The sequence below is a fragment of the Saimiri boliviensis genome, chromosome 12, assembly GCF_048565385.1.
Source record: "Saimiri boliviensis isolate mSaiBol1 chromosome 12, mSaiBol1.pri, whole genome shotgun sequence".
Taxonomy (NCBI): Eukaryota; Metazoa; Chordata; class Mammalia; order Primates; family Cebidae; genus Saimiri; species Saimiri boliviensis.
The window spans coordinates 84,562,219-84,587,823 of NC_133460.1; the positions used below are offsets into that span (position 1 = coordinate 84,562,219).

Consider the following 25,605-nt stretch of genomic DNA (forward strand, 5'->3'; position numbering starts at 1 on the left):
GACTCAAGACAGAGTCATAGGCTCAAGACAGAGCTTATCTATGGTGATGAAGTAAGAAATTAGGTAGTGAGGCTGGGCATGGTGGCTCACACCTGTAATTCCACCACTTTGGGAGGCCAAGGTGGGTGGATCACCTGAGGTCAGGAATTCGAGACCAACCTGACCAACATGGAGAAATCCCATCTCTACTAAAAATACAAAATTAGCCGGGCGTGGTGGCGCATGCCTGTAATCCCAGCTACTCAGGAGGCTGAGGCAGGAGAATCCCTTGAACCCAGGAGGCGGAGGTTGCAGTGAGCCGAGATCACACCATTGCACCCCAGCCTGGGCAACAAGAGGGAAACTCCATGTCAAATAGAAAAAAGGAACTAGGTAGTGAAAATGTAAATCACTTTTTGTCCATCGAGGATGATAATATATCCCTAAAAAGCATGGGTAAGGATGCTTTTGGGGACTTGTGGGTGTCAAGAAACAAGTATATACTATTTCCCTGTCACTTACCTCTTAGTTGCTGAAGTTCCATATTCAAACTTTCAATGTTACTTTCACAGAACTTGAGATCCTCGAGGGTCTCTGCCCTCGATGATTCATCTTGCTTCTCCTCCAGCATGAGGTTTAGCTCTTCTTGAGCCCTATTGTACATATCCAAGTCCTGCTCCATTTCCTCAATCCTCACCAGCACTAAGGGGCATGGGGAGGTCTGGTCCAGACTCTTTCCCATATGTCCGGGGCCCTCCTTTTCTAGGGTCTCACAGGGAGGATGGTGTCGAGATAGGAGCTTGGGGGATACGGCATTCATTCTCTGCTGTGCTGAGGGAGGCAGCGGAGCTGGGCGGGAGGGTCGCACTGCCAAGGGTGGTACGGGTTTTAGGTTCTGGTCAACCAGCACATGGGAAGGGGTGGATACTGGAGTACAGGGACGGGGTGGCGGTGGCCTTAGGGCCTTTCTCCTCTCTGGCAGCTCCTGCTCGGTGATTAACTTTGATGAACCTCGGACAATATCCTTCTCAGAGTTAAAGTCCATAATTGAAAAGTGGCGCAAAATTTTATCTGGCTCTGTGCCGGGCCCTGCCAAGCTTTTCTCAAACTCAATCAGCTGTTGTGTCAGCTTCGAGTCCAGATCAGTGCTGCCGTTGCCCTGTGAATGTGTTGCTGCTTCCATAACAAGCCCCCACGCCTGCGGACCAGGCTTCACCTCTGATCTCTCTGAGGCAGAGTAAACGCTGGAAGTGTGGTACTGTTTAGCATACCTTGCAATGTCATGGAGCTGAGGGCTCAATTGGCTGGGTTCGACAACCCTTGAGGCTGAAAGAGAAGAGCCCCTGGAAAGAGGGAGCACTGGCTTCTGAAGAGTTCTTGGCTGAGAATACATTCTTTTGGGAGGTAGGCTGGCATAGTCTCTAGCCCTTGCTTCCAGGGGAGTAAGGTCAGGGTACTGTTCTGAGGGCGGGGGGCTCCCTCCCACTGTAGAGTAATACTGGCTTTTCTGCAAGCTGGGATGAAAAGGGACCTGAGGTTGGGAGGAAATACCATTGACTACGTCTGCAGGGTCAGAGGTGGGAGAGTCCGTGGCAAGAGGCACTTCCCACTCCATGCCTGGACTTCTCGGAGGCCCTCCTGCGGTGCCCTCACCCTGGTAAGAGTTTCTGTCTGCTTCATACTCTGAAGTCCGATGACCGAGGGGAGAAGTGGGTGCTTCAGAAGTCATGCAGTCAGGCTCCTCGGCCTCATGCTCATTGGTTGCACATCTTTGTTCCTCCACTCCTAAGGAGTTCTCCAAACAATCCAAAGAAGTTTCCGGGATCCTGGCAAGGCTGCCTTCCTGGGACAGAGCCACGGTTTCCTCCACTCGTGTGTCCGGACATAATTTCACAAACCGGTAAGGAAAGATGCCTGTCCTACCCTTCAGGGATCCTTCCAGCCAGCCATCTTCCAAGGTCGCCAGAATTCGGATTTTATCCCCAACCTCGAAATCCAGCTCATTCGGCTCCAAGGCTTGGAATCTGTAGAGGGCAACCCCGTAGGTCCCTGGCTCCCCCTCATCCTCATCCAGCCCAGTCTCTTCTTCCCCTACAGAGATATCCACTTCACCATTAACAATGCAGTCATCTGGATTTCCAGAACTTACTGACTCATCCACAGTCCTTAGGGGCCCCAACAGCTCTACAAAACCTTCTGGAAAAATGCCTCTTCGGCCCTCTAACTCCCCTTCAAACCAGCCTGGTTCAGGAACTCCGATAATGGTGATCACATCCCCTTCCCTGAAGTCCAGCTCTTCATCCAACTGAGCAGAAAGCCCCATCAGGGCCCGGGCTTGTCCCATGGAATATTCTGGAATCTGAAGCAGGGCACTCTGGGAGTGCCACTGCCGACTCTGTGAGGAGAGGCAGAGCTCGCGGACACACGAAGACGGGAAGAAGCCCCGTGTGCCCCAGCAGCTTCGGCCCTGCAGCCAGCCTGCAGCGGGAGTGCCATCGAGAATCACCAGGTCACCTAAAGAAAGAGGAGCAGAGACGGTGACCTCAGTTATCACCTAGCAGAATATTATCACAACTAATAGTGCAAACTCTCATTTTAAACAGCTATCCAATTCAAGCAAATATACACCTAGAGTTTTAGGAACATGAAGAATTTTGACAATTTACTGAATTGGAACAGTTCTAAAAATCTGTAGTTTTCAGAGTAATCCATGGAACCCTAGGGGTGGGTCTCCAAGATCTAGCAGAGAATCTGTGAGGTCAAAACCATTCTCATAATAACACTAAGACTTTATCTACATATTTTACTCTGCTACCTTTTGTAATCTCTGTGAAAAAGCAATGGTGATTAAAACTGCTGGCCAGCTAGGCACAGTGGCTTACACCTGAAATCCCAGCCCTTTGGGAGACCAAAGCAGGAGGATCACTTGAGACCAGGAGTTCAAAACCAGCCTGGGCAACATAGCAGGACCTTGTCTCTACAATAAATTTAAAAATCAGCTGTGCATTGTCTTATGCCTATAGTCCCAGCTATTTGGCAGGCTGAGGTGGGAGGACAGCTTGAACCCAGGAGTTCAAGACTGCAGTGAGCCATGACTGTACCACTGCACTCCAGTCTGGGTGACAGAGCAATACCTGTCTCAAAGATAAAAATAAAATAGGGCCGGGCACAGTGGCTCAAGCCTGTAATCTCAGCACTTTGGGAGGCCAAGGCGGGTGGATCACGAGGTCAAGAGATCGAGACCATCCTGGTCAACATGGTGAAACCCCGTCTCTACTAAAAATACAAAACATTAGCTGGGCATGGTGGCGCGTGCCTGTAATCCCAGCTACTCAGGAGGCTGAGGCAGGAGAATTGCCTGAACCCAGGAGGCGGAGGTTGTGGTGAGCCGAGATCGCGCCATTGCACTCCAGCCTGGGTAACAAGAGTGAAACTCCGTCTCAAATAAAATAAAATAAAATAAAATAAAATAAAATAAAATAAAATAAAATAGCTGGGCACAGTGGCTCACACCTGTAATCCCAGCATTTCGGGAGGCTGAGGCAGGTGGATCACTTGAGGTCAGAAGTTAGAGACCAGCCTGGCCAACATGGTGAAACCCCATCTCTACTAAAAATACAAACATTAGCCGGGCATGGTGGCACATGGCTGTAGTACCAGCTATTCTGGAGGCTGAAGCAGAATCGTTTCAACTCAGGAGGCGGAGGTTGCAGTGAGCCGAGATGGCACCACTGCACTCCAGCTTGGGTGACAGAGCAAGACTCCATCTCAAAAAAAAAAAAATTAATTAATTAATTAATTAATTAAAACTGCTGGCAATTCATAAGCAAAGGCAGTAGCAAAAAATTACATGAATAGTCACTGTGTGGGTCATTTATTTTTCACAACCATGTACTCAGGTTTTTTTTTTAAAAAGCCAGGTGGCCAGGCACGATGGTCTACACCTGTAATCCCAGCACTTTGGGAGGCCCAGGCGGGCAGATCACGAGGCCAAGAGATAGAGACCATCCTGGCCAACATGGTGAAACCCCATCTCTCTACTAAAAATACAAAAATTAGCTGGGCGTGGTGGCGCATGCCTGTAGTCCCAGCTACTCAGGATGCTGAGACAGGAGAACTGCTTGAACCCAGGAGGTAAAGGTTGCAGTGAGCCGAGATCGCACCACTGCACTCCAGCCTAGGTGACAAGAGCAAGATTTGGTTTCAAAAATAAAAATAAAAAATAAAAAAAGCTGGTTTCAGTTAAGAAGCAATACAAATTATGTGTTGTGTTAAATCTCAATCCTTAAAAACTCTTCTTTTGTAATCTTGTGTATGACAATATAGGCATTACACATAAAGCACTTTTACTGGCTGAGAAGCACTTGAGTAACTGAGCTATAAGCCTGAACCAACTGTTTGTTTTCACATAACACCATTTTATGTGCAAGAATGAATAACAGACAACTATGTTTACTCAGGCTTAGGTATCGGATTTCCTCCAAAATGAAAGTAAGTCTGAAACATCAAGGAAAACAAATGACAGTATTTGTTGCCAATGATAAAATTCCAGCTTCCAGGAGAAAATCAGAATTTTGGAAAACTTGCATCTGCTACCACGGGCTTGACAGCTTTCCCATACTTAAAGATTCTTCTGATGAGATAGTAACAAATACAATTTTTTCATTTTGTATATTGAAATGGTCAACATTTGGAAAAACGGAGTACCTAATTGAATCGGTATTTCCCAAATGACAAATGCATGCTGGTACAAAATCATTCACAGCTAAAAGATTCATTCCAAAAGCAAGACCGATGAATGAATTTTAGTGTCACATTATGAAAGTTCACCAATGTAGTTTCAGATCCCACAATGCAATTAACTCATAGAAATTACGACCAGGTGAATTTTGGTACACTATCGATGATGAATATTTGCAATTATTTGAAAAGACTTAAAATACTTTCTCCTGTCTCCCATTGCATATTTGTGTAAGGCTGGATTTTCTTCATATAATTCCATCAAAACAACATATTGCAACAGACTGAATACAGATGCAAATAGAATATGGTTTTCTTTTAGTAAGTCAAACATTAAAAAGATTTACAAAAATGTAAAGCAATATCATTCCTCATTAAATATTTTTGTTTGAAAAGCTATACTTATTTTTCATTAAAATGTTATTTATGTTAATATGTAATGGGTTTTTAATGAACTAATAAATAAGTTTTTTAAAAATTCCCAGTTGTGCCGGGTGCGGTGGCTCAAGCCTGTAATCCCAGCACTTTGAGAGGCCGAGGCGGATGGATCACAAGGTCAAGAGATCGAGACCATCCTGGTCGACATGGTGAAACCCCGTCTCTACTAAAAATACAAAAAAAGTTGGCCGGGCGCGGTGGCTCAAGCCTGTAATCCCAGCACTTTGGGAGGCCGAGGTGGGTGGATCACGAGGTCAAGAGACCGAGACCATCCTGGTCAACATGGTGAAACCCCGTCTCTACTAAAAAAATACAAAAAATTAGCTGGGCATGGTGGTGCGTGCCTGTAATCCCAGCTACTCAGAAGGCTGTGGCAGGAGAATTGCCTGAACCCAGGAGGCGGAGGTTGCGGTGAGCCGAGATCGCGCCATTGCACTCCAGCCTGGGTAACAAGAGCGAAACTCCGTCTCAAAAAAAAAAAAAAAATTCCCAGTTATAACAGCTAATATGATAAATATCAACAGAAATAGTCCACATAAACAAAAGCTCTTTGGGAAAAATAAAAAAATTAGCCAGGTGTGGTGGTGCCCACCTGTGGTCCCAGATACTCAGAAGGCTGAGGTGAGAGAATCATTTGAACCTGGGAGGTCAAGGCTGGCTGCAGTGAGTCCTGGCTGTGCCACTGTACTCCATCCTGGGCGACAAAGACACTGTCTCAAAAAACCACCACCACCAAAAAGCAAAAGCAAAAACCCAAAACCAAAAAAGCTCTTTGGGGTCTCAATACCTTTTAAGAGTATACAGGGAGGCCAGGTGCAGTGACTCATACCTGTAATTCCAGCACTTTGGGAGGCTGAGGGAGGAAGAATGATTGAACTCAGGAGTTCAAGATCAGCCTGGGCAACACAGCGAGACCTTGCTTCTACTTAAAATTTAAAAAGTAGCCAGGTTTGGTGGTGAGTGCTGTAATTCCAGCTACGTGGGAAGCTAAGGCAGGAGGATCGCTTCAGCCCAGGAATTTGAGGCTGCGGTGAGCTATGTAGCACCACTGCACTCCAGCCTGGGCAACAGAGCAAGACCCTGTCTCTCCTACCACCAAAAAAAAAAAAAAAAAAAAAAAGAGTATGTAGGGATCCTGAAACTCTATCAACAATGTTACTACAGCCCATGCAGCTAGATCAGTTTACAAGTGACAAAAGAATATCTTCACGTCCAATACAGCCCTTTGAATAGGGTTCGTCATGAATTTAATTTCTCACCCTCAATTTTATTCATTATCAAACACGGAAAGAAATCTTCCCAGCCTAGCCAACACGAAGAAACCCTGTCTCTACTAAAAATACAAAAATTAGGTGGGGGTGGTGGCATGTGCCTGTACTCCCAGCTACTCGGAAGGTTGAGGCAGGAGAATCACTTGAACCCAGAGTGCAGAGGTTGCAGTGAGCTGAGATCGTGCTACTGCACTACAGCCTGGACAACAGAGTGAGACCCTGTCTCAAAAAGAAAAAAAAAAATCTTCAGTAAAGGTTCTTTGTTGGAGGTGAAGGATGTGGGCAATGAATGTTCAATCATGTTCTCCATAGGCATTCTTGAACTATCCCTATCCTGAAAATATATTATAATGAGATCTTAAAAGAAGATAACAATAATCACCACTTTTGTTTCTGAAAATAACCAATTTTCAGGTTATCCTCACAAAATGTAAGCTGAACAGTTAGCATCTGTGTTATTGTAGAAGTTGAGGTAAAGAAAGGATAAGAGGACAGTATATATGTCTAGAAAAATGACATTAAAATTCAGTTTTTAAAAAACTGCTCTAAAATTTTATAATCAATTGTTTTATAACAAACTCAATTATCTGATAATAAAATATTCATTTGTAGATTACCCATTTTAATCTTACAGTTAAGATTAAATCTAATCTTACCTATACTTTTATAGTTAAAACTTTCTTTTCACTCAGTACCCAAGTCAGAGGTGTTCAAGCAATGCACCTGGCTTAGGTAAAATAAGATCCAGGTAGCAAAGCACTTGGCAAAATCCTGTGAGTCATTTTACAGTCAAGCACATTGGAAACTGGGTTATCTTTTATGCTCTTGATTTTTTTTTTTTAATTTTTTTTTTTTTAAGACGGGGTTTCACCATGTTGGTCAGGCTGGTCTTGAACTCCCGACCTCAGGTGATCCACTCACGTTGGCCTCTAAAGTGCTTGGATTACAGGTGTGAGCCACCACGCCTGGTTCTTATGCTCTTGATTTTTATAAGCTCTTGATTAAAAAAAAAAATTAGGCCAGGTGCAGTGGCTCACGGCTACAATGCCAAGCACTTTGGGAGGTCAAGGTAGGCGGATCGCCTGAGGTCAGGAGTTTGAGACTAGCCTGGCCAACATGATGAAACCTAGTCTCTACTAAAATACAAAAGTAGCCAGGCATGATGGTGCACACCTATAATCCCAGCTACTTGAGAGGCTGAGGCAGAAGAATGGCTTGAATCTGGGAGGCAAGGGTTTCAGTGAGCCGAGATTGCGCCACTGCACTCCAGCCTGGGTGACAAGAGCGAAACTCCATCTCAACAACAATAACAAAGAACTTATTTATTTATTTATTTATTTATTTTTGAGACGGAGTTTCGCTCTCGTTACCCAGGCTGGAGTGCAATGGCACGATCTCGGCTCACCGCAACCTCCGCCTCCTGGGTTCAGGCAATTCTCCTGCCTCAGCCTCCTGAGTAGCTGGGATTACAGGCATGCGCCACCATGCCCAGCTAATTTTTTGTATTTTTAGTAGAGACGGGGTTTCACCATGTTGACCAGGATGGTCTCGATCTCTTGACCTCGTGATCCACCCACCTCGGCCTCCCAAAGTGCTGGTATTACAGGCTTGAGCCACCACGCCCGGCACTAAAAACTTAAATGTACTCAGTCATGGTGGCTATTGCCTGTAGTCTCAGCTACTTGGGAGGCTGAGGTGGGAAGACTGCTTGAGCCCAAGAGTTTAAGGCTACAGTGTATGATCACACTGCTACACCACAGCCTGGGCGACAAAGAGAGACCCTGTCTCTAAAAAACAAAATAAAAACTAATTCTGTCCTATCTTTCCAAATGAGTTACAGGTTCCTTAATGGTAGGTACTGCCTTCTCTTTGGTATATTAAGAGTGGTGTGATGCCTTTTGCATACCAAATACTGGATGTTCATTTGCTAACGAAGATTATTCTTCAACTCCAACTCCCAAATAAATTCATTACATTCTGCTTTCCAGACAGACTTTTGCTGCTAATTTCCATTTTTCTTCTAATTCCTTCTTTCAAAATTTTTTTTTTTTCTTTACGACAGGGTCTCACCCCTCCACCAAGGCTGAGTGCAGCGGTGCGATTGCGGCTTACTGCAGCCTTCACCTCCTAGGCTCTAATGACTGTCCCACATCAGTCCTAAGTAGCTGAGACTAAAAGCATGTGTTACCTTACCTAGCTAATTTTTATTTTGATAGAGTCTCACTATGTTGCCCAGGCTGGTCTCTAACTCCTGGAATCAAGTGATCCACACACCTCAGTGTCCCACAGTGCTGGGATTTCAGGTGTGGGCCACTGTGCCCAGCCTCTTCCTTCTACTAATTGCTCTATGCTATGACCCTGGTCCAATTCCCACCATCTCACCCTTTTAAATCTTGTCCTCAGACTTATTTCTTCAGGTCTACCAAATGATTCATGACAAATCAAGATTACAAATGTACCAGTTTTATCATCTCCCTCCCTGGGGCCAAACTTTTACTATGAAGAACAAGAGGCCTCCTGCCAATGGCTTCTTCCCCAATAATCCTATTCTTGTTACCCAAAATATACACAGAATAAATTTGCTCTGGACACTCTCTGCAGAAGTTTACTGAGCTACCAAAAGGCTTATGCTTTCACCTCAAAGCACACTTACATTCATGATTACCCAGTCATAACCTTCCCCTTCTCCAACTATCCAATATTTTCTCACCTATGATACAAGACCCTATTCCACACAAAGGAACTTTCACTGTTACGAAGCCATATCAATTATTAACCCCAAAGCCTACTGCTCATATTACACTATCTCTCCATCTGAAACCTTAGCATGCTCCTCTGAAAAACTTTAGAAGCTCACATTCATGTTGGCTATCTGTAGCCTACAAAAGAAATTATTGTCTGTATCACGAATTCTGACACTTGTATTTTTTCTTTCTTGAGACAGAGTCTCACTCTGTTGCCCAGGCTGGAAGGCAATGGCATGATCTCAACTCACTGCAACCTTCGCCTCCCAGGTTCAAATGATTCTCCTGCCTCAGTTTCCCACTAGCTGGGATTACAGGCGTGCACCATCATGCCCAGCTAATTTTTATATTTTTAGCAAAGACAGGGTTTCACCATGTTGGCCAGGCTGGTCTCAAACTCCTGACCTCATGATCCGCCCTCCTCGGCCTCCCAAAGTGCTGGTACTACAGATGGGAGCCACTACACCCGGCTGACACTTGTATTTTTATATACTATAAAGCACCTAAGATTTTAGACTTAGTGGGAGGTGCCCAACATATTTTTACAAATTTGATATTATTTTGCTTCAATGTTCCCAAAAAATAGGGTCTTGGTCCTATATTTCTACATTCCTTTCACTTATGATTCCCAATCCCTTGGTCAGAGCTTGGGGTCCTGAAAAATCACAAGTGATTTTTTCCCCTTCTGGCCCTAAGGCCATCCACCGGGAACACAGAGGGAATGCACTGGTGATTGACTGCTGTTCAGACACAATGGGCCTCTTGGTGAAGGGGAAGAATAAAAGCATGCCATAACTCCCACTCTGCTGGCTTTGAAATGAACTGGCTTTCTTAAAGCTGTAGAATTATGGTATTTTCCTTGTTTTGACAGATCCCCCTGAACCCACATAATAAGGCTTTGTTTTCTTGTCTATTTTCAGCAGGGTAACTGTTTTGACAAGCTTTATTACCTGATGGACTGCTGTTTCATTGGTTAGTTCTACATTGCAAAGGTGAATCTTCAAAAACATATACAATTTAGAACCTGAAAAGTACTTTGAAGATTATTTGAGGCAGGGTTTCAGTCTGTTACCCAGGCTGGAGCGCAGTGGCTCAATCACTGCTCATTGCAGCCTCGACCTCCCAGGCTCAAGTGATCCTCCCACCTAGGTCTCCTAAACTCCTGAGATTAAAGGCATGGACCATTACACTCTGCCTCAATGTCCCTATTTTATAGCCCTGTGACTGATGCATAAATCTCTCTTTTTTCATCAGAAAGAGTCACGCAAGCTATTCCCCTGGGATCCTAGGTGATTCCTTAGGAAAGGAGGCTAACTAGTGGTCATTCCCAGACTTCTGAAATACCAGTATGAGGAACTCCTGGAATAGCAAGACCAGATTTTGAGAACAGAAAAATAGGAAGTGTGGTGATCCTTAGGGTCAGCCTGAGCCTTTGACTCATGCACAGTTCATCCCAACCAGACTGCTTGTTTCCTCTGGGGGACTTTTTATTTTAACAGGAAATGCAGGAGGAATAAAATGATAAGAAGGAGTGCAGGTCTTCTTAGAATTGGATATGAGCAGTCTGACTGCAGTCCTGGGTTCCTCATGGACTCTTTCTGGGGCTCTCTCTAAACGCCGGGGGAACTACATGTTTTATGCAGCCTGACCACACACAGTATTTTACTCCTGTTTCCATACAAGCCATGTCAGAATTTCCATCCTGAGAGCTCACATTCATGGCATCGCAAATTTACAACACATGTACTTTGAGCAATAAATACCACTGTTCAATTTATTCTTTATTGGCCTTTCATTTGAGGGGGCAGGTGGTGTAGAAACATGAGGTTATAAGTAAGGGATTTGCATTCTGGGTTATATGAGGCAATTATTAGTGATATTCTATCACTTGTTATAATAGGTACTGATTTTTTTCTCTCCTCTGTCTTTTCCTTGTCCTAGTCTCTTAGCTTGCTTTTGTTCTTTGTTCCCCTTCACCCCCACCCCTTCTTTTCTCCTCTCTGTTTTGTTTTTGTTTTTTTGTTTTTTTGTTTTTTTTGTTTTTAGGATAGTAGGGGCACTGGACACCTGTTCTGATTCTTCTTTTAAGAGACAGAGATTTGTTTTTCGGTTTAAATATAACTCAAGGCCAGATGTGGTTGTTCACGCCTGTAATCCCAGCACTTTGGGAGGTCGAGGAAGGCGGATGCTTGAAGTCAGGAGTTCGAGATCAGGTTGGCCAACGTGGCGAAACCCGGTCTCTACTAAAAACACAAAAGTTAGCCAAGTGTGGTGGCACACACCTGTAATCCCAGCTACTTAGGAGACTAAGGCATGAATATCACTTGAACCAAGGATGTGGAGGTGGCAGTGAGCAGAGATTGTGCCACTGTACTCCTGCCTGGTTGACAGAGCAAGACTCCGTCTCAAAAAAAAAAAAAACAAAACACACACAAACACACACACACACACACACACACACACTTTTTTTTTTTTTTTTTTTGAGACGGAGTCTTGCTCTGTCTCCATGAGCCAGTCTGGAGTGCAGTGGTGTGAGCTCAGCTCACCGCAACCTCCGCCTCCCAGGTTCAAGCAATGCTCCCGCCTCAGCCTCCCAAGTAGCTGGAACTACAGGCCCGCCCTACCACACCCAGCTAATTTTTGTATTTTTTAGTAGAGACAGGGTTTCACCATGTTGACCAGGATGGTCTAGATCTCTTGACCTTGTGATCCACCTGCCTTGGCCTCCCAAAGTGCTGGGATTACAGGAGTGAGCCACTGTGCCTAGCCCACATTTTTTTTTTTTTTTTTAAACTCTAAACATTAGGAATAGTCCAAAACAATTACATAGCTTCAGGAAAAAGAGGAAGGGTGACACCTGCTGGAATAAAGATCAGTGGTTCTGATTTCACATGGAATCTCTCTGAGAAAAGGCACAGACACACAAAACTTTCACAGAATTATCCCAGAAACAAGATACCCAAAGAACATCAATGAATTCCAGGCTCCCAGGTTAAGACTAGTAAGAATAGCTAACATTTACTAAATGCTTACCTACTGCTACATGCTTTTCATGTACAATCTCATCTAATCCTCGCAATCACCCTGAGGTAGGTATTATTTTGAGTATCCTCATTTTTTAGATAAGAAAACTGAGGCTGAGAGACTTAAGTAACTAGTCCAAGGTCACAGCTCTTAAGTGGTGGAGTTAGATTTAAACTTAGGGCTGTCAGAATTCTTATCCCCTAAGCTATACTCCTGCTCTAAATACACATATAAATTGCATATATATTCATATATATTTTTTCTCTAATTAATCCAAATGATACTTCTTAGAGGTAAGTAACAATAAACTAAAAAGGCATGTGGTAAAACACAACAGATCTCAAACATTATCCTACATACTTTTTAAGATGGAGTTTTGCTCTTGTTGCCCAGGCTGGACTGCAGTGGCGCAATCTCAGCTCACTAAAACCACCACCTCCTGGGTTCAAGCAATTCTCCTGCCTTAGACTCCCAAATAGCTGGGATTACAGGCATGCACCGCCATGCTCAGCTAACTTGGTATTTTTAGTAGAGATGGGGTTTCACCATATTAGCCAGGCAGGTCTTGAATTCCTCACCTCAGGTGATCCACCCACCTAGGCCTCCCAAAGTGTTGAGATTAGAGGCATAAGACACCAGGCCCGGCCCCACATACTCAAGGTTTCCAAATACCCTCTTGACATATTTAATCATCAACATTTCATTTACAGAAATACTGATCTAATGGAAAAAGTGATTTTCAGTCTAGGAAGTAGAAGCACCATCCAAGCACTAGACTTGAAAAACGGAAGCCTAGACCAAGTCTGATAAACAATACTTTCATTTTTAGGGATTTTGTTTCCCACCAGTAAAATTAATACCTGTTGACATGACTTGTCATATATAGAAAAGATAAATTAAAATCATTTGTGTCACAAGCTAAGCTTCCCAGAAAAAGACAAATTACATAGGTATACCTAACTTCTCCATCCTTAAAGACTTGTGTTTCCAAATTAAAAGACAGAGCTAAAAAGATGTGAAAGGCATAGAAGGAAAGCTGACTAGTCAGTGTGTTTACTGGCAGTAGATTATCACAGAGAAGAGAACAAGATAAAATCATGGATAATTAGTACATCTCGTTCTAGTCTCTTTCCTATGTATCCCCCTGCCCTACATCCTCTTCCTTTGGATTCCACTTACATCTTTAAGCTTATTAGGCTTAATTGGTTAAATGGTAGTCAAAATAAAATCTACGCAGGCATCCCCAAACTTTTTGCACAGGGGGCCAGTTCACTGTCCCTCAGACCGTTGGACGGCCGCCACATACTGTGCTCCTCTCACTGACCACCAACGAAAGAGATGCCCCTTCCTGAAATGCGGCGGGGGGCCAGATAAATGGCTTCAGGGGGCCGCATGCGGCCCAAGGGCTGTAGTTTGGGGATGCCTGACCTTGAGTCAGTCTTCATGCAGGTGACTCACAATGCCAGGTTCTTTCTGAGAATCTCTCAGATGGCCATGATTCCTAAGAAAAGTCCATGCCACCTACATCCTCTGCACCACTCAATGGAAGCCACTGCACTCTTGTCCTTATCAGATATGGACTATAAACTCCATTGGGAGAACTATGAGTAAGGACAGATAAGGTCCCTGCTATAATCTCTTAATCTATTTGTCTACTTTCCCAACATTGATTAGCAAGAAAGCATACAGAACCCAGGTAGAGACTGAGTATAAAGTGGAGTGCAAGAAACTCTCAAAACAACAGGGCGTGGTGGTGTTTTCTCTTATTAATCCTTTCTTTCTTTCTTTCATTTTTTAGAGACAGGGTTTCACCCTGTTGGCCAAGCTTGTCTTGAACTCCTGACCTCAGGTGATCTGCCTGCCTCGGCCTCCCAAAGTGCTGGGATTACAGGCGTGAGCCACTGCACCTGCCATTTTTTTTTTTTTTTTTTTTTTTGAGATAGAGTCTCTCTCTGTCACCCAGGATGGAGTGCAGTGGTGTGATCTCAGCTCACAGCAACCTTCGCCTCCCAGGTTCCAGGTTCGATTCTCCTGCCTCAGCCTCCCAAGTAGCTGGGATTATAGGCTCCTTTCTTTCTTTCTTTTCTTTTTTTTTTTTTTTTGAGACGGAGTTTAGCTCTTGTTACCCAGGCTGGAGTGCAATGGCGCAATCTTGGCTCACCGCAACCTCCGCCTCCTGGGTTCAAGCAATTCTCCTGCCTCAGCCTCCTGAGTAGCTGGGATTACAGGCATGCGCCACCATGCCCAGCTAATTTTTTGTATTTTTAGTAGAGATGGGGTTTCACTATGTTGACCAGGATGGTCTCGATCTCTCGACCTCGTGATCCACCCACCTCGGCCTCCCAAAGTGCTGGGATTACAGGCTTGAGCCACCGCGCCCGGCCTTCCTTTCTTTTTTTAAACAAGGTCTTGTTTTATTGCCCAGGCTGGAGTGTAGTGGTGTGAACACAGCTCACTACAGCCTCAACCCCCTGGGCTCCAGTGATCCTCCTACCTTGGCTCCTGCCTCAGCCTCCTAAGTAGTGGGACCACAGTCACGCACCACTGGTATGCACCACCATGCCTGGATAATTAATTTTTTTTTTTTAGACGGAGTTTCACTCTTGTTACCCAGGCTGGAGTGCAATGGCGTGATCTCGGCTCACCGCAGCCTCCGCCTCCTGGGTTCAGGCAATTCTCCTGCCTCAGCCTCCTGAGTAGCTGGGATTACAGGCATGCGCCACCATGCCCAGCTAATTTTTTTTATATTTTTAGTAGAGACGGGGTTTCACCATATTGACCATGATGGTCTTGATCTCTTGACCTCGTGATCCACCCGCCTCGGCCTCCCAAAGTGCTGGGATTACAGGCTTGAGCCACCGCGCCCAGCAATTTTTTTTTTTTTTTTTTTGTAGAGACAAGGTCCTGCCACGTTGCCCAGGCTGATCTCAAACTCCGGGGCTCAAGGGATACTTTTGCCTTTGGCCTTCCAAACTGCTAGCATTACAGGCGTGAGCCACTGCACCCCACCTCTTATTAATCCTAATGATACCTTTTTTTTTTTTTTTTTGAGACGGAGTTTCGCTCTTGTTACCCAGGCTGGAGTGCAATGGCGCGATCTCGGCTTACCGCAACCTCTGCCTCCTGGGTTAAGGCAATTCCTCTGCCTCAGCCTCCCAAGTAGCTGGGACTACAGGCACGCGCCACCATGCCCAGCTAATTTTTGTATTTTTAGTAGAGACGGTATTTCACCATGTTGACCAGGATGGTCTTGATCTCTTGACCTTGCGATGCACCGCCTCGGCCTCCCAAAGTGCTAGGATTATAGGTGTGGGCCACCGTGCCCCACCCCTAATGATACTTCTTAAAGGTAAGTAACATCTGTAATCCTGGCTACTCCGGAGAATGAAGTGGTATCATCACTTGAGGCTAGGAGTTTCAGGCTAGCCTGAGCAACACCGTGAGACCCTGTCTCCCAAAAAATAAAACAAAATTGGTATAATTAAATAAAATAAACAAAAAAAATTTTTTTGAGATGGTGTCTCACTCTGTCACCCAGGCTGGAGTGTAGTGGCGCGATCTTGGCTCACTGCAACCTCCACCTCCCAAGTTCAAGCTGCCTTAGCCTTCCAAGTAGCTGGGACTACAGGCGTGCACTACCACACCTGGCTATTTTTTGTAATTTTAGTAGAGATGGGGTTTCCCCATATTGGTCAGGCTGGTCTTGAACTCCTGATCTCGTGATCCACCCACTTGGCCTCCCAAAGTGCTGGGATTACAGGTGAGAGCCACTGCACCCAGCCTATACAAAATTTAAAAATAAATTCTCAAACTAGATTTTGAGGATTAAGGTCAAAATCCATTATTCGCTTCTAATCACTAAAGGTTAGAGAAGTTTGCCAGGTTGTGTGTGTGTATGTGTGTGTGTATGTGTGTGTGTGTGTGTGTGTGTGTGTGTGTGTGTGTGTGTATACATGATTTAAGAAACCAAGTCTGTCCCTTTTGTGCCATATCCCAAAGGGCAAGCATTTATTTGTATACTTGGAAAATCAATGAGAGATAGCTATGACTATCTGTTTTAATTTTTATTTACTTTTTTTTTTGAGACAGAGTTTTGCTCTTGTTACCCAGGCTGGAGTGCAATGGCACGATCTTGGCTCACCGCAACCTCCGCCTCCTGGGTTCAGGCAATTCTCCTGCCTCAGCCTCCTGAGTAGCTGGGATTATAGGCACGCGCCACCATGCCCAGCTAATTTTTTTTGTATTTTTAGTAGAGACAGGGTTTCACCATGTTGACCAGGTTGGTCTCGATCTCTCGACCTTGTGATCCACCCGCCTCGGCCTCCCAAAGTGCTGAGATTACAGGCTTGAGCCACCGCGCCCGGCCCCAATTTTTATTTATTTTTGAGACAGGGTCTCCCTCTGTCACCCAGGCTGGAGTGCAGTGATATGACCATAGCTCACTGAAGCCTCCGACTCCAGGGCTCAAGCGATCCTCCTGCTTCAGCCTCCTGAGTTGCTAGGACTACAGATGCACACCACCATGCCTGGCTAACTATGACTATCTGTTTTAAATCACTTCCTTTTAATCTGGTTCTGATAAGAGAGCAGTAAAATGGGAATGTTTTGCACCTATCTCTTAATTTCCATATCAAAATTCCTGCTCTACCATTATGCATTAATAAATGGTAATCTTGTTAGCAAAGCCATATCCAGTTTTTTTTTTTTTTTCTCCCTCCCTCCATGCCCCATATCAGTTTATAAAAGGAGAAAAGAAAAATATAGCTTGAAGTTGGCTGGGAGCAGCGACTCATGCCTGTAATCCCAGCACTTTGGGAGGCTGAGGTAGGCAGACTGTTTGCGTCCAGGAGTTCCAAGACCAGCCAAGGCAACATGACAAAACCCCGCCTCTACCAAAAATGCTAAAAATTAGCCCAGCATGGTAGCATGTGCCTGTGGTCCCAGCTACTCAGGAGGCTTAGGTGGGAGAATTGCTTCAGCCTGGGAGGCAGAGGTTACAGTGAGCCAAGATTGCACCACTGCGCTCCAGCCTGGGCAACAGAGTGAGACTACTATCTCCATAAAGAGAGAGAGAGAGAGAGAGAGAGAGAAAGGGAGGATAGGAGGGGAGGGGGGAGAGAGGGAGAGAGAGAGAGAGAGAGAGAGAGAGAGGGAGAGGGGCTGAGCCTGAAGTGTGGCTACAGTATAGGGGCAGTGGAAAGATAGTCCTGGTCTTAGAATATAATGAATTCACATTCTGAGGCCAAGACTTCTCACCTTCAGCTAATAGTCTTTGAATTTTGCTATCATTATTTATAAAATACATTAATAATGTCAACTTTCCTACCACTCAGGTCTGTGCTGAGGATCAAATGAGAATATATTTGTGAGAAAATACTGTGGAAATTGTAAAATGCTACTAAACTCTAAGGCATCATTATGTGCACACTACTTTGGTATTGCCGAGGACCCTCTAGAGGTTAAGCCACTTCACAAATTCAAAAAGGATCTGGTTGTCAAAATGGGCAGACTCCACCAATGTAATTTTCAAATTGTTTACTATCTGATGAGCAGCTTACCTCGATGGAGCGGAAGACTGTCCAGTTCTTGGGATGTGAATTCACAGATGCACACAAACAGCCTCTCTCCCTCTTTTAGACTGGGAATAGTCACAATTTCCACAAAACTGCTGGGGAACTGTCCTGAAAATAAAAGCAAGCATATTGAATTTTAATATTAAAATTTCTTTTTCTGTCTGTGTACAAGGACAAAAACTTTTCTTCTGAGTCCACATATAGACCCTAACTTGAAAACTCAGTGAAAACTAATAATTGGAGAATCTGTTGTCGAAGAAGTATACAGCACAAAACTAGATGCACACAGAACAGAGAGAATACAATTCAACTCGGTACGCGTTTACTGGGGGCTGCTATATGCAAAGCACACCGCAGAGGGAAACATTGGTAAGTCTTTTTTTTTTTTTTTTGAGATGGAGTCTCAACTCTGTTGCTGGGCTGGAGTGCAGTGGTGTGATCTCAGCTCACTGCAACCTCCGACTCCCGGGTTCAAGTGATTCTCCTGGCTCAGCCTCCTGAGTAGCTGGAATTACAGACGCGCACCACTACCCCCAGCTAATTTTTTCTATTTTAGTAGAGACGAGGTTTCACCATTTGGCGAGGCTGGTCTCGAACTCCTGACCTCGTGATTCGCCCACCTCGGCCTGCCAAAGTGCTGGGATTACAGGCATGAGCCACCACACCCAGCCTAAGTAAGATAGTCTTAGTCTTCATCCTGGTCAACATGGTGAAACCCCGTCTCTACTAGATATACAAAAAAATTAGCTGGGCATGGTGGTGCATGCCTGTCATCCCAGCTACTCAGGAGGCTGAGGCAGGAGAATTGCCTGAACCCAGGAGGCGGAGGTTGCCGTGAGCCGAGATCGCACCATTGCACTCCAGCCTGGGTAACAAGAGCAAAACTCCGTCTCAAAAAACAAAACAAAACAAAACAAAACAAAACAAAACAAAAATACAAAAGAAAGCTAGCTAAATGGGAAGCCCAAGTCAATAAATTTCAGAATCCTTTTATATTATCCTTCCGTATTCATAAGTGGTCTCTACCAGTAAGGGGAAAATTTCTGTTACCATTCTCTCTCTCTTTGTTAATTCCTTCGAGACACTGTACCACTAGAAACCAGCTGCCCCAGCTCAGGTTTCTATCCAAGTCTTTCCCTTTGCCCACTTTCCCTTCCCAGGTCGTTATCCTTTGTGTTCAGTGCTATTATTCCTCTTCTGGAAACACGAATTATTCCTTTCTTCAGATCCCTGTTGTTTACCACTGCTTTTCACAAACAGCTTTATCCGCGATTTGTGGAACATGAGGTGCTCTCCACCTTGTTTCCTCTGGCTGTCTTTTTTTTTTTTTTTTTTTTTTTTTTTTGAGACAGAGTCTTGCTCTGTTGTCCAGGATGGAGTGTAATGGCACAATCTTGGCTCACTGCCACCTCTGCCTCCCGGGTCGAAGTGGGCTGTCTTCTTTTAACATTTTCTACCCTTTCATTCTTCAGTTGATCTTAGGCAAAAGGCTGAGAAGTGATCTTTCATTTTTTTCAAAGGAGCATGATTCATCCTGTTTACTCCTTCCTGGATCCATGGCTGGCCCAAATTTATTTATTGACTTGGGCTTCCCATTTAGCTAGCTTTCTTTTCTTTCTCTCCCTCTCTTTCTTTCTTTCCTTCCCTTCCTCCCTGCCTACCTCCCTTCCTTTCTTATTTATAGAAATGGGGTCTCACCATGTTGACTAGGCTGGTCTCGAACACTTGGCCTCAAGCGATCCTCTCATCTCAGCCTCTCAAAGTGCTGGGGTTACAGGGATGAACCACCATGCCCGGCCTTTATTTTTATTTTTATTATTTATTTATTTTGAGATGGAGTTTCACTTTTGTTGCCCAGGCTGGAGTGCAATGGCTCAATCTTGGCTCACTGCAACCTCTGCCTCCCAGGTTCAAGTAATTCTCCAGCCTTGCCTCCTGAGTAGCTGGGATTACAGGCATGCACCATCACACCCAGCAAATTTTTTATTTTTAATAGAGATGGGGTCTCACCATCTCACCATGTTGGCCAGGCTGGTCTTGAACTCCTCATCTCACATGATCCACCTATCTCTGCCTCCCAAAGTGCTGGGATTACAGTCATGAGCCACCACCCCCAAGTAAGAATAACTTTCTTTCTTTTTTCTTTTGAGACAGGGTCTCACTCTGTTGCCCAGGCTGGAGTGCAGTGCCAGCCTTTATTTTTAATATAGAAAGACGTCAGGGCCTGTGGTCCATTGTGAGTCTCTTACTTACCTGTAACATCCTCCTTCTTTCCTAGAAGCCAAAATTCATCCACCACTGCCAGCACCTCAATTACATCTCCCACAAAGAGCGGCAGTTCTTCTGATACGCTAGGGCAGAAGTCAAAAATGGCTCGAACCACTGAGCCAGGCTCCATGTTTTATAACCTGGAAAGGAAGGTCAAAAGAAACAAAAGACATCAATTTTAAGACACTGCAATATAGATCTTTTTCTTGAGAATGATAAAGCTTAAGATATAAATATGCTTAAAATGAAGCCAAAGCTAAGCAAGTAAGTTAGTACTTCCTATTTTATTTTATTTTTGAGACATAGTCTCACTCCCATCGTCGAGGCTGGTGTGCAGTGAAGCAATCACGGCTCACTGCAGCCTCAACTTCCTGAGCTCACGTGATCCTTCCAGCTCAGTCTCCCAAGTAGGTTGTGCTACAGGCACGTGCCTCCATGTCCAGCAAATTTTTTTTTGTATTTTTAGTAGAGACAGAGTTTCACCATGTTGCCCAGGCTGGTCTCAAACTCCTGAGCTCAAGCAATCTGCCCACCCTGGCCTCCCAAAGTGCTGGGATTACAGGCATGGCCCGCTGTACCTGGTCTCACATTTTAAAATATCGAAGTTCTTTCTTTCTTTCTTTCTTTCTTTCTTTTTTTTTTTTTTGAGGGAGGTTGGGGGAGTACAGTCTTGCTCTATCACCCAGGCTGGAGTACAGTGGTGTGATCATAGCTCATTGCAGCCTCCAGCTCCTGGGCTCAAGTGATCCTCCTCCCGCAGCCTTCTGTGTAGCTGGAACTACAGGTGTACACCATTTTTTTTTTTTTTTTTTTTTTTAGATGAAATCTTGCTGTATGTTTCATGCTGGAGTGCAGTGGCGCAATCTTGGCTCACTGCAACCTCCACCTCCTGGGTTCAAGTGATACTAGGGGTTCAGCTTTCAAAATAGGTGGGACTACAGGTGTGCACCACCAGGCCCAGCTAATTTTTGTATTTTTAGTAGAGACAGGGTTGTGCCATGTTGGCCAGGCTCATCTCAAACTCCTGGCCTCAAGTGATCTGCCCACCTCAGCCTCCCAAAGTGCTGAGATTACAGATATGAGTCACTGTGCCTGGCATCTTTTTTTTTTTTTGTAGAGATGAGGTCTCACTTTGTTACCCAGGCTACTGTTGAACTCCTGGCTTCAAATGATCCTCCTGCCTCAGCCACCCAGAGTGTTGGGATTCCAGGCATGAGCCACCACACCTGGTCTAATTTAAAAATAATTTCCTCATATATTTTTCATTCGATCCTCAAAGGAATTCTGGAATTAAAATAATAAAAACCTACACCTCTCAGTGATAGAAAAGATTCAAGTCAGTAAATATAGGCTTTTCAGAATGCCTGAAGAGGGCAGTAAGGAAATTAACTTTTTTTTTTTTTTTTTTTTTTTTTTTTTTTTTTTTTTGAGACGGAGTTTTGCTCTTGTTGCCCAGGTTGGAGTGCAATGGCACGATCTCAGCTCACTGCAACCTGCCTGGTTCAAGTGATTCTCCTGCCTCAGCCTCCCAAGTAGTTGGAATTATAGGCATGTGTCACCCTGGCTAATTTTGTATTTTAGCAGAGATGGGGTTTTTCCATGTTGGTCAGGCTGGTTAAAGTACCAGATAACATGGTACTTTTAAAATACAATATTTTAAAAAGTAGGGATTTTAAATATGGCATTTTATTCCCCATAACCATCTTAAAGATTAGGATACTAAGGCTCAGTGTAGTTAGAAAACGTTACTTGTCCAAGATCATAGAGCTCACAGCAGCAGGGCTAGAACTCCAACTGAGGGCGTTCTGGTTCCTACCTACTGAGACTGTCTGCAAACAAATGTGCCACAACCTGAAGCCTAACAGCAGGACCATGCCTCAAAGGCTTAGACGGAAAACCTATTGGGGGCTGGTGCAGTGGCTCCCACCTGTAATCCCAGCACTTTGGGAGGCCGAGGTGGGCGGATCACCTGAGGTCAGGAGTTTTGAGACCAGCCTGGGCAACATGGTAAAACCCCGTCTCTACTAAAAATACAAAAATTAGTCAGGCGCAGTGGCAGGTGCCTGTAATCCCAACTACTTGGAAGGCTAAGGCAGCAGAATCGTTTGAATCTGGGAGGCAGAGGTTCCAGTGAGCCAAGAACACACCATTGCCCTCCAGCCTGAGTGTTAGAGTGAGACTCTGTCTAAAAAGAGGAGTTGGGGGGTAAACAAAAAAAAAAAGAGGAAGGGAGGAGAGGGGAGGGGAGGGGAGGGGAGGGGAGGGATTTTGCTCTGTTGCCCAAGCTGGAGTGCAATCATAGCTTACTGCAGGCTTGAACTCCTAGGCTCAAGTGATCCTCCTGCCTCAGCCTCCTAAGTACAAGTCTATTTTTCTTTAATCATCTCAAGTACTCATTTAGTGTTGGTAGAGATGAGAACTCTACCTTCCATCTCACATACAACCATCATCACATCAAAAAGTACGAAGTACCTAATTACAAAAAAAGAAAAGACGGTGGTAGCCCTTTTCATTTTATTTATTTATGAGGGTCTTATTCGGAAGCCCAGGCTGGAGTGCAGTGGCAGGAACTTGGCTCACTGTAGCCTCAATATTCCAAGCTCAAGCAATCTTCCCATCTCAGCCTCCTGGGTAACTCTTGACTACATGTATGCACCATCATGCCCGGCTAATTTTTTTGTATTTGTTTGTAGAGACAGGGTTTCACCATGTTGCCCAGGCTGGTTTCAAACTCCTGGAACACCCACCTTGGCCTCCCAAAGTGCTAAGGCTACAGGCAGAAGCCACCCCTGACCTCTGTTAATTTATAATCCAAGAAAACACTGATGTGGATAAACATATTGGGCATATAATAAATCATTTAGTATGAAGTACCTAAAAGATGTTAATAAATCATGCTACACAATCAAACATTACCTACTTAATTTGTTCTGTCAAGCAAAAGTAGTTTATCTTTGTGTTACTTCTTATAGACTTTTTGTGTATAATAAGATGACTTGGGTCCACAGTAGAAAAGAGAAGTGGGAACCACAGATGCTACTAACAGATTTTCTCTAAGTATTACCAAAAAAAAAAAAAAAATCTAATTATAATTACATGCTGAGGAGGCAGCATATATGAATGTCAAGCACTAAGCTTCTGGCGTCAGAGAGACCCATGTCCACAGCCCACCTCCACTTTAGCTATTTCACCTTGGGCATCTTACTTAAACTCTCTGGGCTTCAGTTTCCTTGTCCGGAAAAGTAGAGATAATCATACTTTCCTAAGTTATCATCAAGACTATTACAGTTACAATAGTGCCTAACATTCACTGAGTACTTCCTCAGTACATGCACCGTACCATGTACTTCCCTCACTGAGTCCTCACAACAACCCTATCATATGTCATTGGTTCCTATTTGGCAGGTAGGGACACAGGATCAGAGAGATGATAGCTGTCCAAGGACACACAGTAAGTCAGAGGTGTAATGGGAACCCAATTATGTCTGTCTCCAAAGCCTTAACCAGTATGCTAACAGGGTGAAGGCACTTAGGTCAGGGCTGGTATAATAGCTGCTCAGTAAACGTTAGTCATTACAAAGCATCATTTCCATAATCAACTACAAGCTCAAATTTGCGTCACTGATATAACATCACCAGAGAATGTGCTATTTCAAGCATATATACACTACAGAACTTATCATTTCAACATGTCAAAACTTGGTTAACTTTGACTGTTTAAAAATAGACACACTAAAGAGTTCCCTGACTTCTTTATTAGAAGATCTTGAACATGATTACTCTTTGGCTGATGGCTCCAAGTTCGTTATTAAGACCATACATAACTGTATTCAGCTGTGATACACAATACCAGCACTGTCTAACTTTTAAGCCTTTCTCTTTCGATGTCAGACTACCCTCTGCTCTCAGTGTATCTCTGTCAACTTTTCCACCCCCTTGCTATATTGCTGTTTATGATCTGCTACGGAGGGAAGACCATGTGCACACTATCAAAATTATATAAAGTTCCCAGATAAATAAAAGTAAACAAGCTCTAAAGGTGAGGCTAACAAACTCTACAGTGGTGGGAAAGGACACGTGTTCGTGGTAGAGTTTTTCAACTGTTATTTTTATATGCACTGAGGCCCCTTTCTTACTTTCTGGCTGTCTTCCAGAGGACTGAAGTTGCCAGATGTCAGATTTCCACATAAGGGTTGTGTCCTAAGTTTTTTTTTGTGTGTGGAAACCACATGTAATGTCTTGCAAACCTCTTAGCCATCTATACGTTTATATGTTATTAAAACAATTCCTTAACATCGGGCCAATGTAGATACTATTTTTCTTCTTATACTACATTTTGTCAAATTTCATCTCACTATCAGACTAAATAGATCTCATTATCTAACATATCAAGAATTAGCATAAGCCCCATATGATTACTTAGAGAAGTACCCTATTACACAAAGGGAGTAATCCTGATAATCTGAAAGAGTTAAAGCTTCTCCCTGGGAACCTTTTCACTCTACCAGAAAATGACTCAGAAGCAGAGGAGAATCTGGTGCAATAAATACTTTTACTGACTGACCTCCTACTCTATTGGAATAAGTGCGTAATCACTGAGGAGCACACACCCTAGAAGGGTACTGAAGTCACAGCCTCACTAAATTCCATGATTCATGTGTGAGACCAGAAAATGTGTATAATACGGTGAATCTCATCTGTCTTCTCTGCCATTATAGAAGCCTGAGCATATATTTTGAAACAATCATAAATGACTTCTATAAGCTGTTCCACCAACTCCAGATGGAAGTAAAAAGAACTGCAGAGGAAACCAGAACACAGATGGGCTTGACAGAAAGCCAAGGCAATTACTGCCTATATGGCATGATTTCAGGGACACCAGAAAAATTTGCTGTGAAAACACCATCTTCTTCCCTTGCTGGTGAATGCCCGTCTTTCCACCTTTAGAGAGTCATTCTGTATTTGACAAACAAATATTCTTGAAGAGAAAATTCTTCAAACACTTTTAAAATGTAAATTCTGTGAAGGAAGAGATTTTTGTTGTTCACTGGTCTACAGTAGTGCATGGCACATAAAATATTCTCAGATTTTTGGTGAACAAATGATTTAAGTTTAGAAAAATATATGAAACTATTTTTTATTCTTATCTTTTAAAATTTTTTTTTCCAGTAATCCAACCTGCCACAATATATGAAACTATTCAAGTTCTGCTTATCTAAAACTAAATTAACCATTGCTTCCCCTAAAACAGTTTTACCTTCCAGCTTGTCTATGTATGGCACTACAACAGTGTCATAGAAATGTCATAGAATCCTTCCGGGTCAAGCATTAATATCTTGGACTTCATCCTCTACGGCAGGTGGCGCACTAAGAACAACAGCTACCATGTGATTATCTACCAAGTATCAGACACTGAGCTAGGAGCTTAAATCCTCATGACACTGCAAGGTAGACAAGAAGGCTCCAAAGCCGGGGTGCCTGGGGTTTGAATCCCAGTACCATCATTGAGCAATTTACTCAACCTCTTTAGCTGACAAACAGCTAAACTACAACACGAATTCAGGCCTG

The 25,605-nt window shown here is 44.0% G+C and overlaps 1 protein-coding gene across 2 annotated transcripts in view; it reads right to left on the reverse strand.

The window, feature by feature from the left end:
* Positions 1-25,605, reverse strand: part of DNMBP (dynamin binding protein) — a 133,361-nt gene that overhangs the window by 72,056 nt on the left and 35,700 nt on the right. For both annotated transcript variants that reach the window (XM_039465267.2, XM_074382747.1), the window contains 3 exons: positions 20,023-20,177; positions 17,755-17,877; positions 502-2,493 (listed from right to left, as the gene is read on the reverse strand). In XM_039465267.2, the coding sequence (XP_039321201.2) occupies positions 502-2,493; positions 17,755-17,877; positions 20,023-20,167 (2,260 nt within the window). In that variant the 5' untranslated portion in view covers positions 20,168-20,177. The remainder of the gene's footprint in view (positions 1-501; positions 2,494-17,754; positions 17,878-20,022; positions 20,178-25,605) is intronic.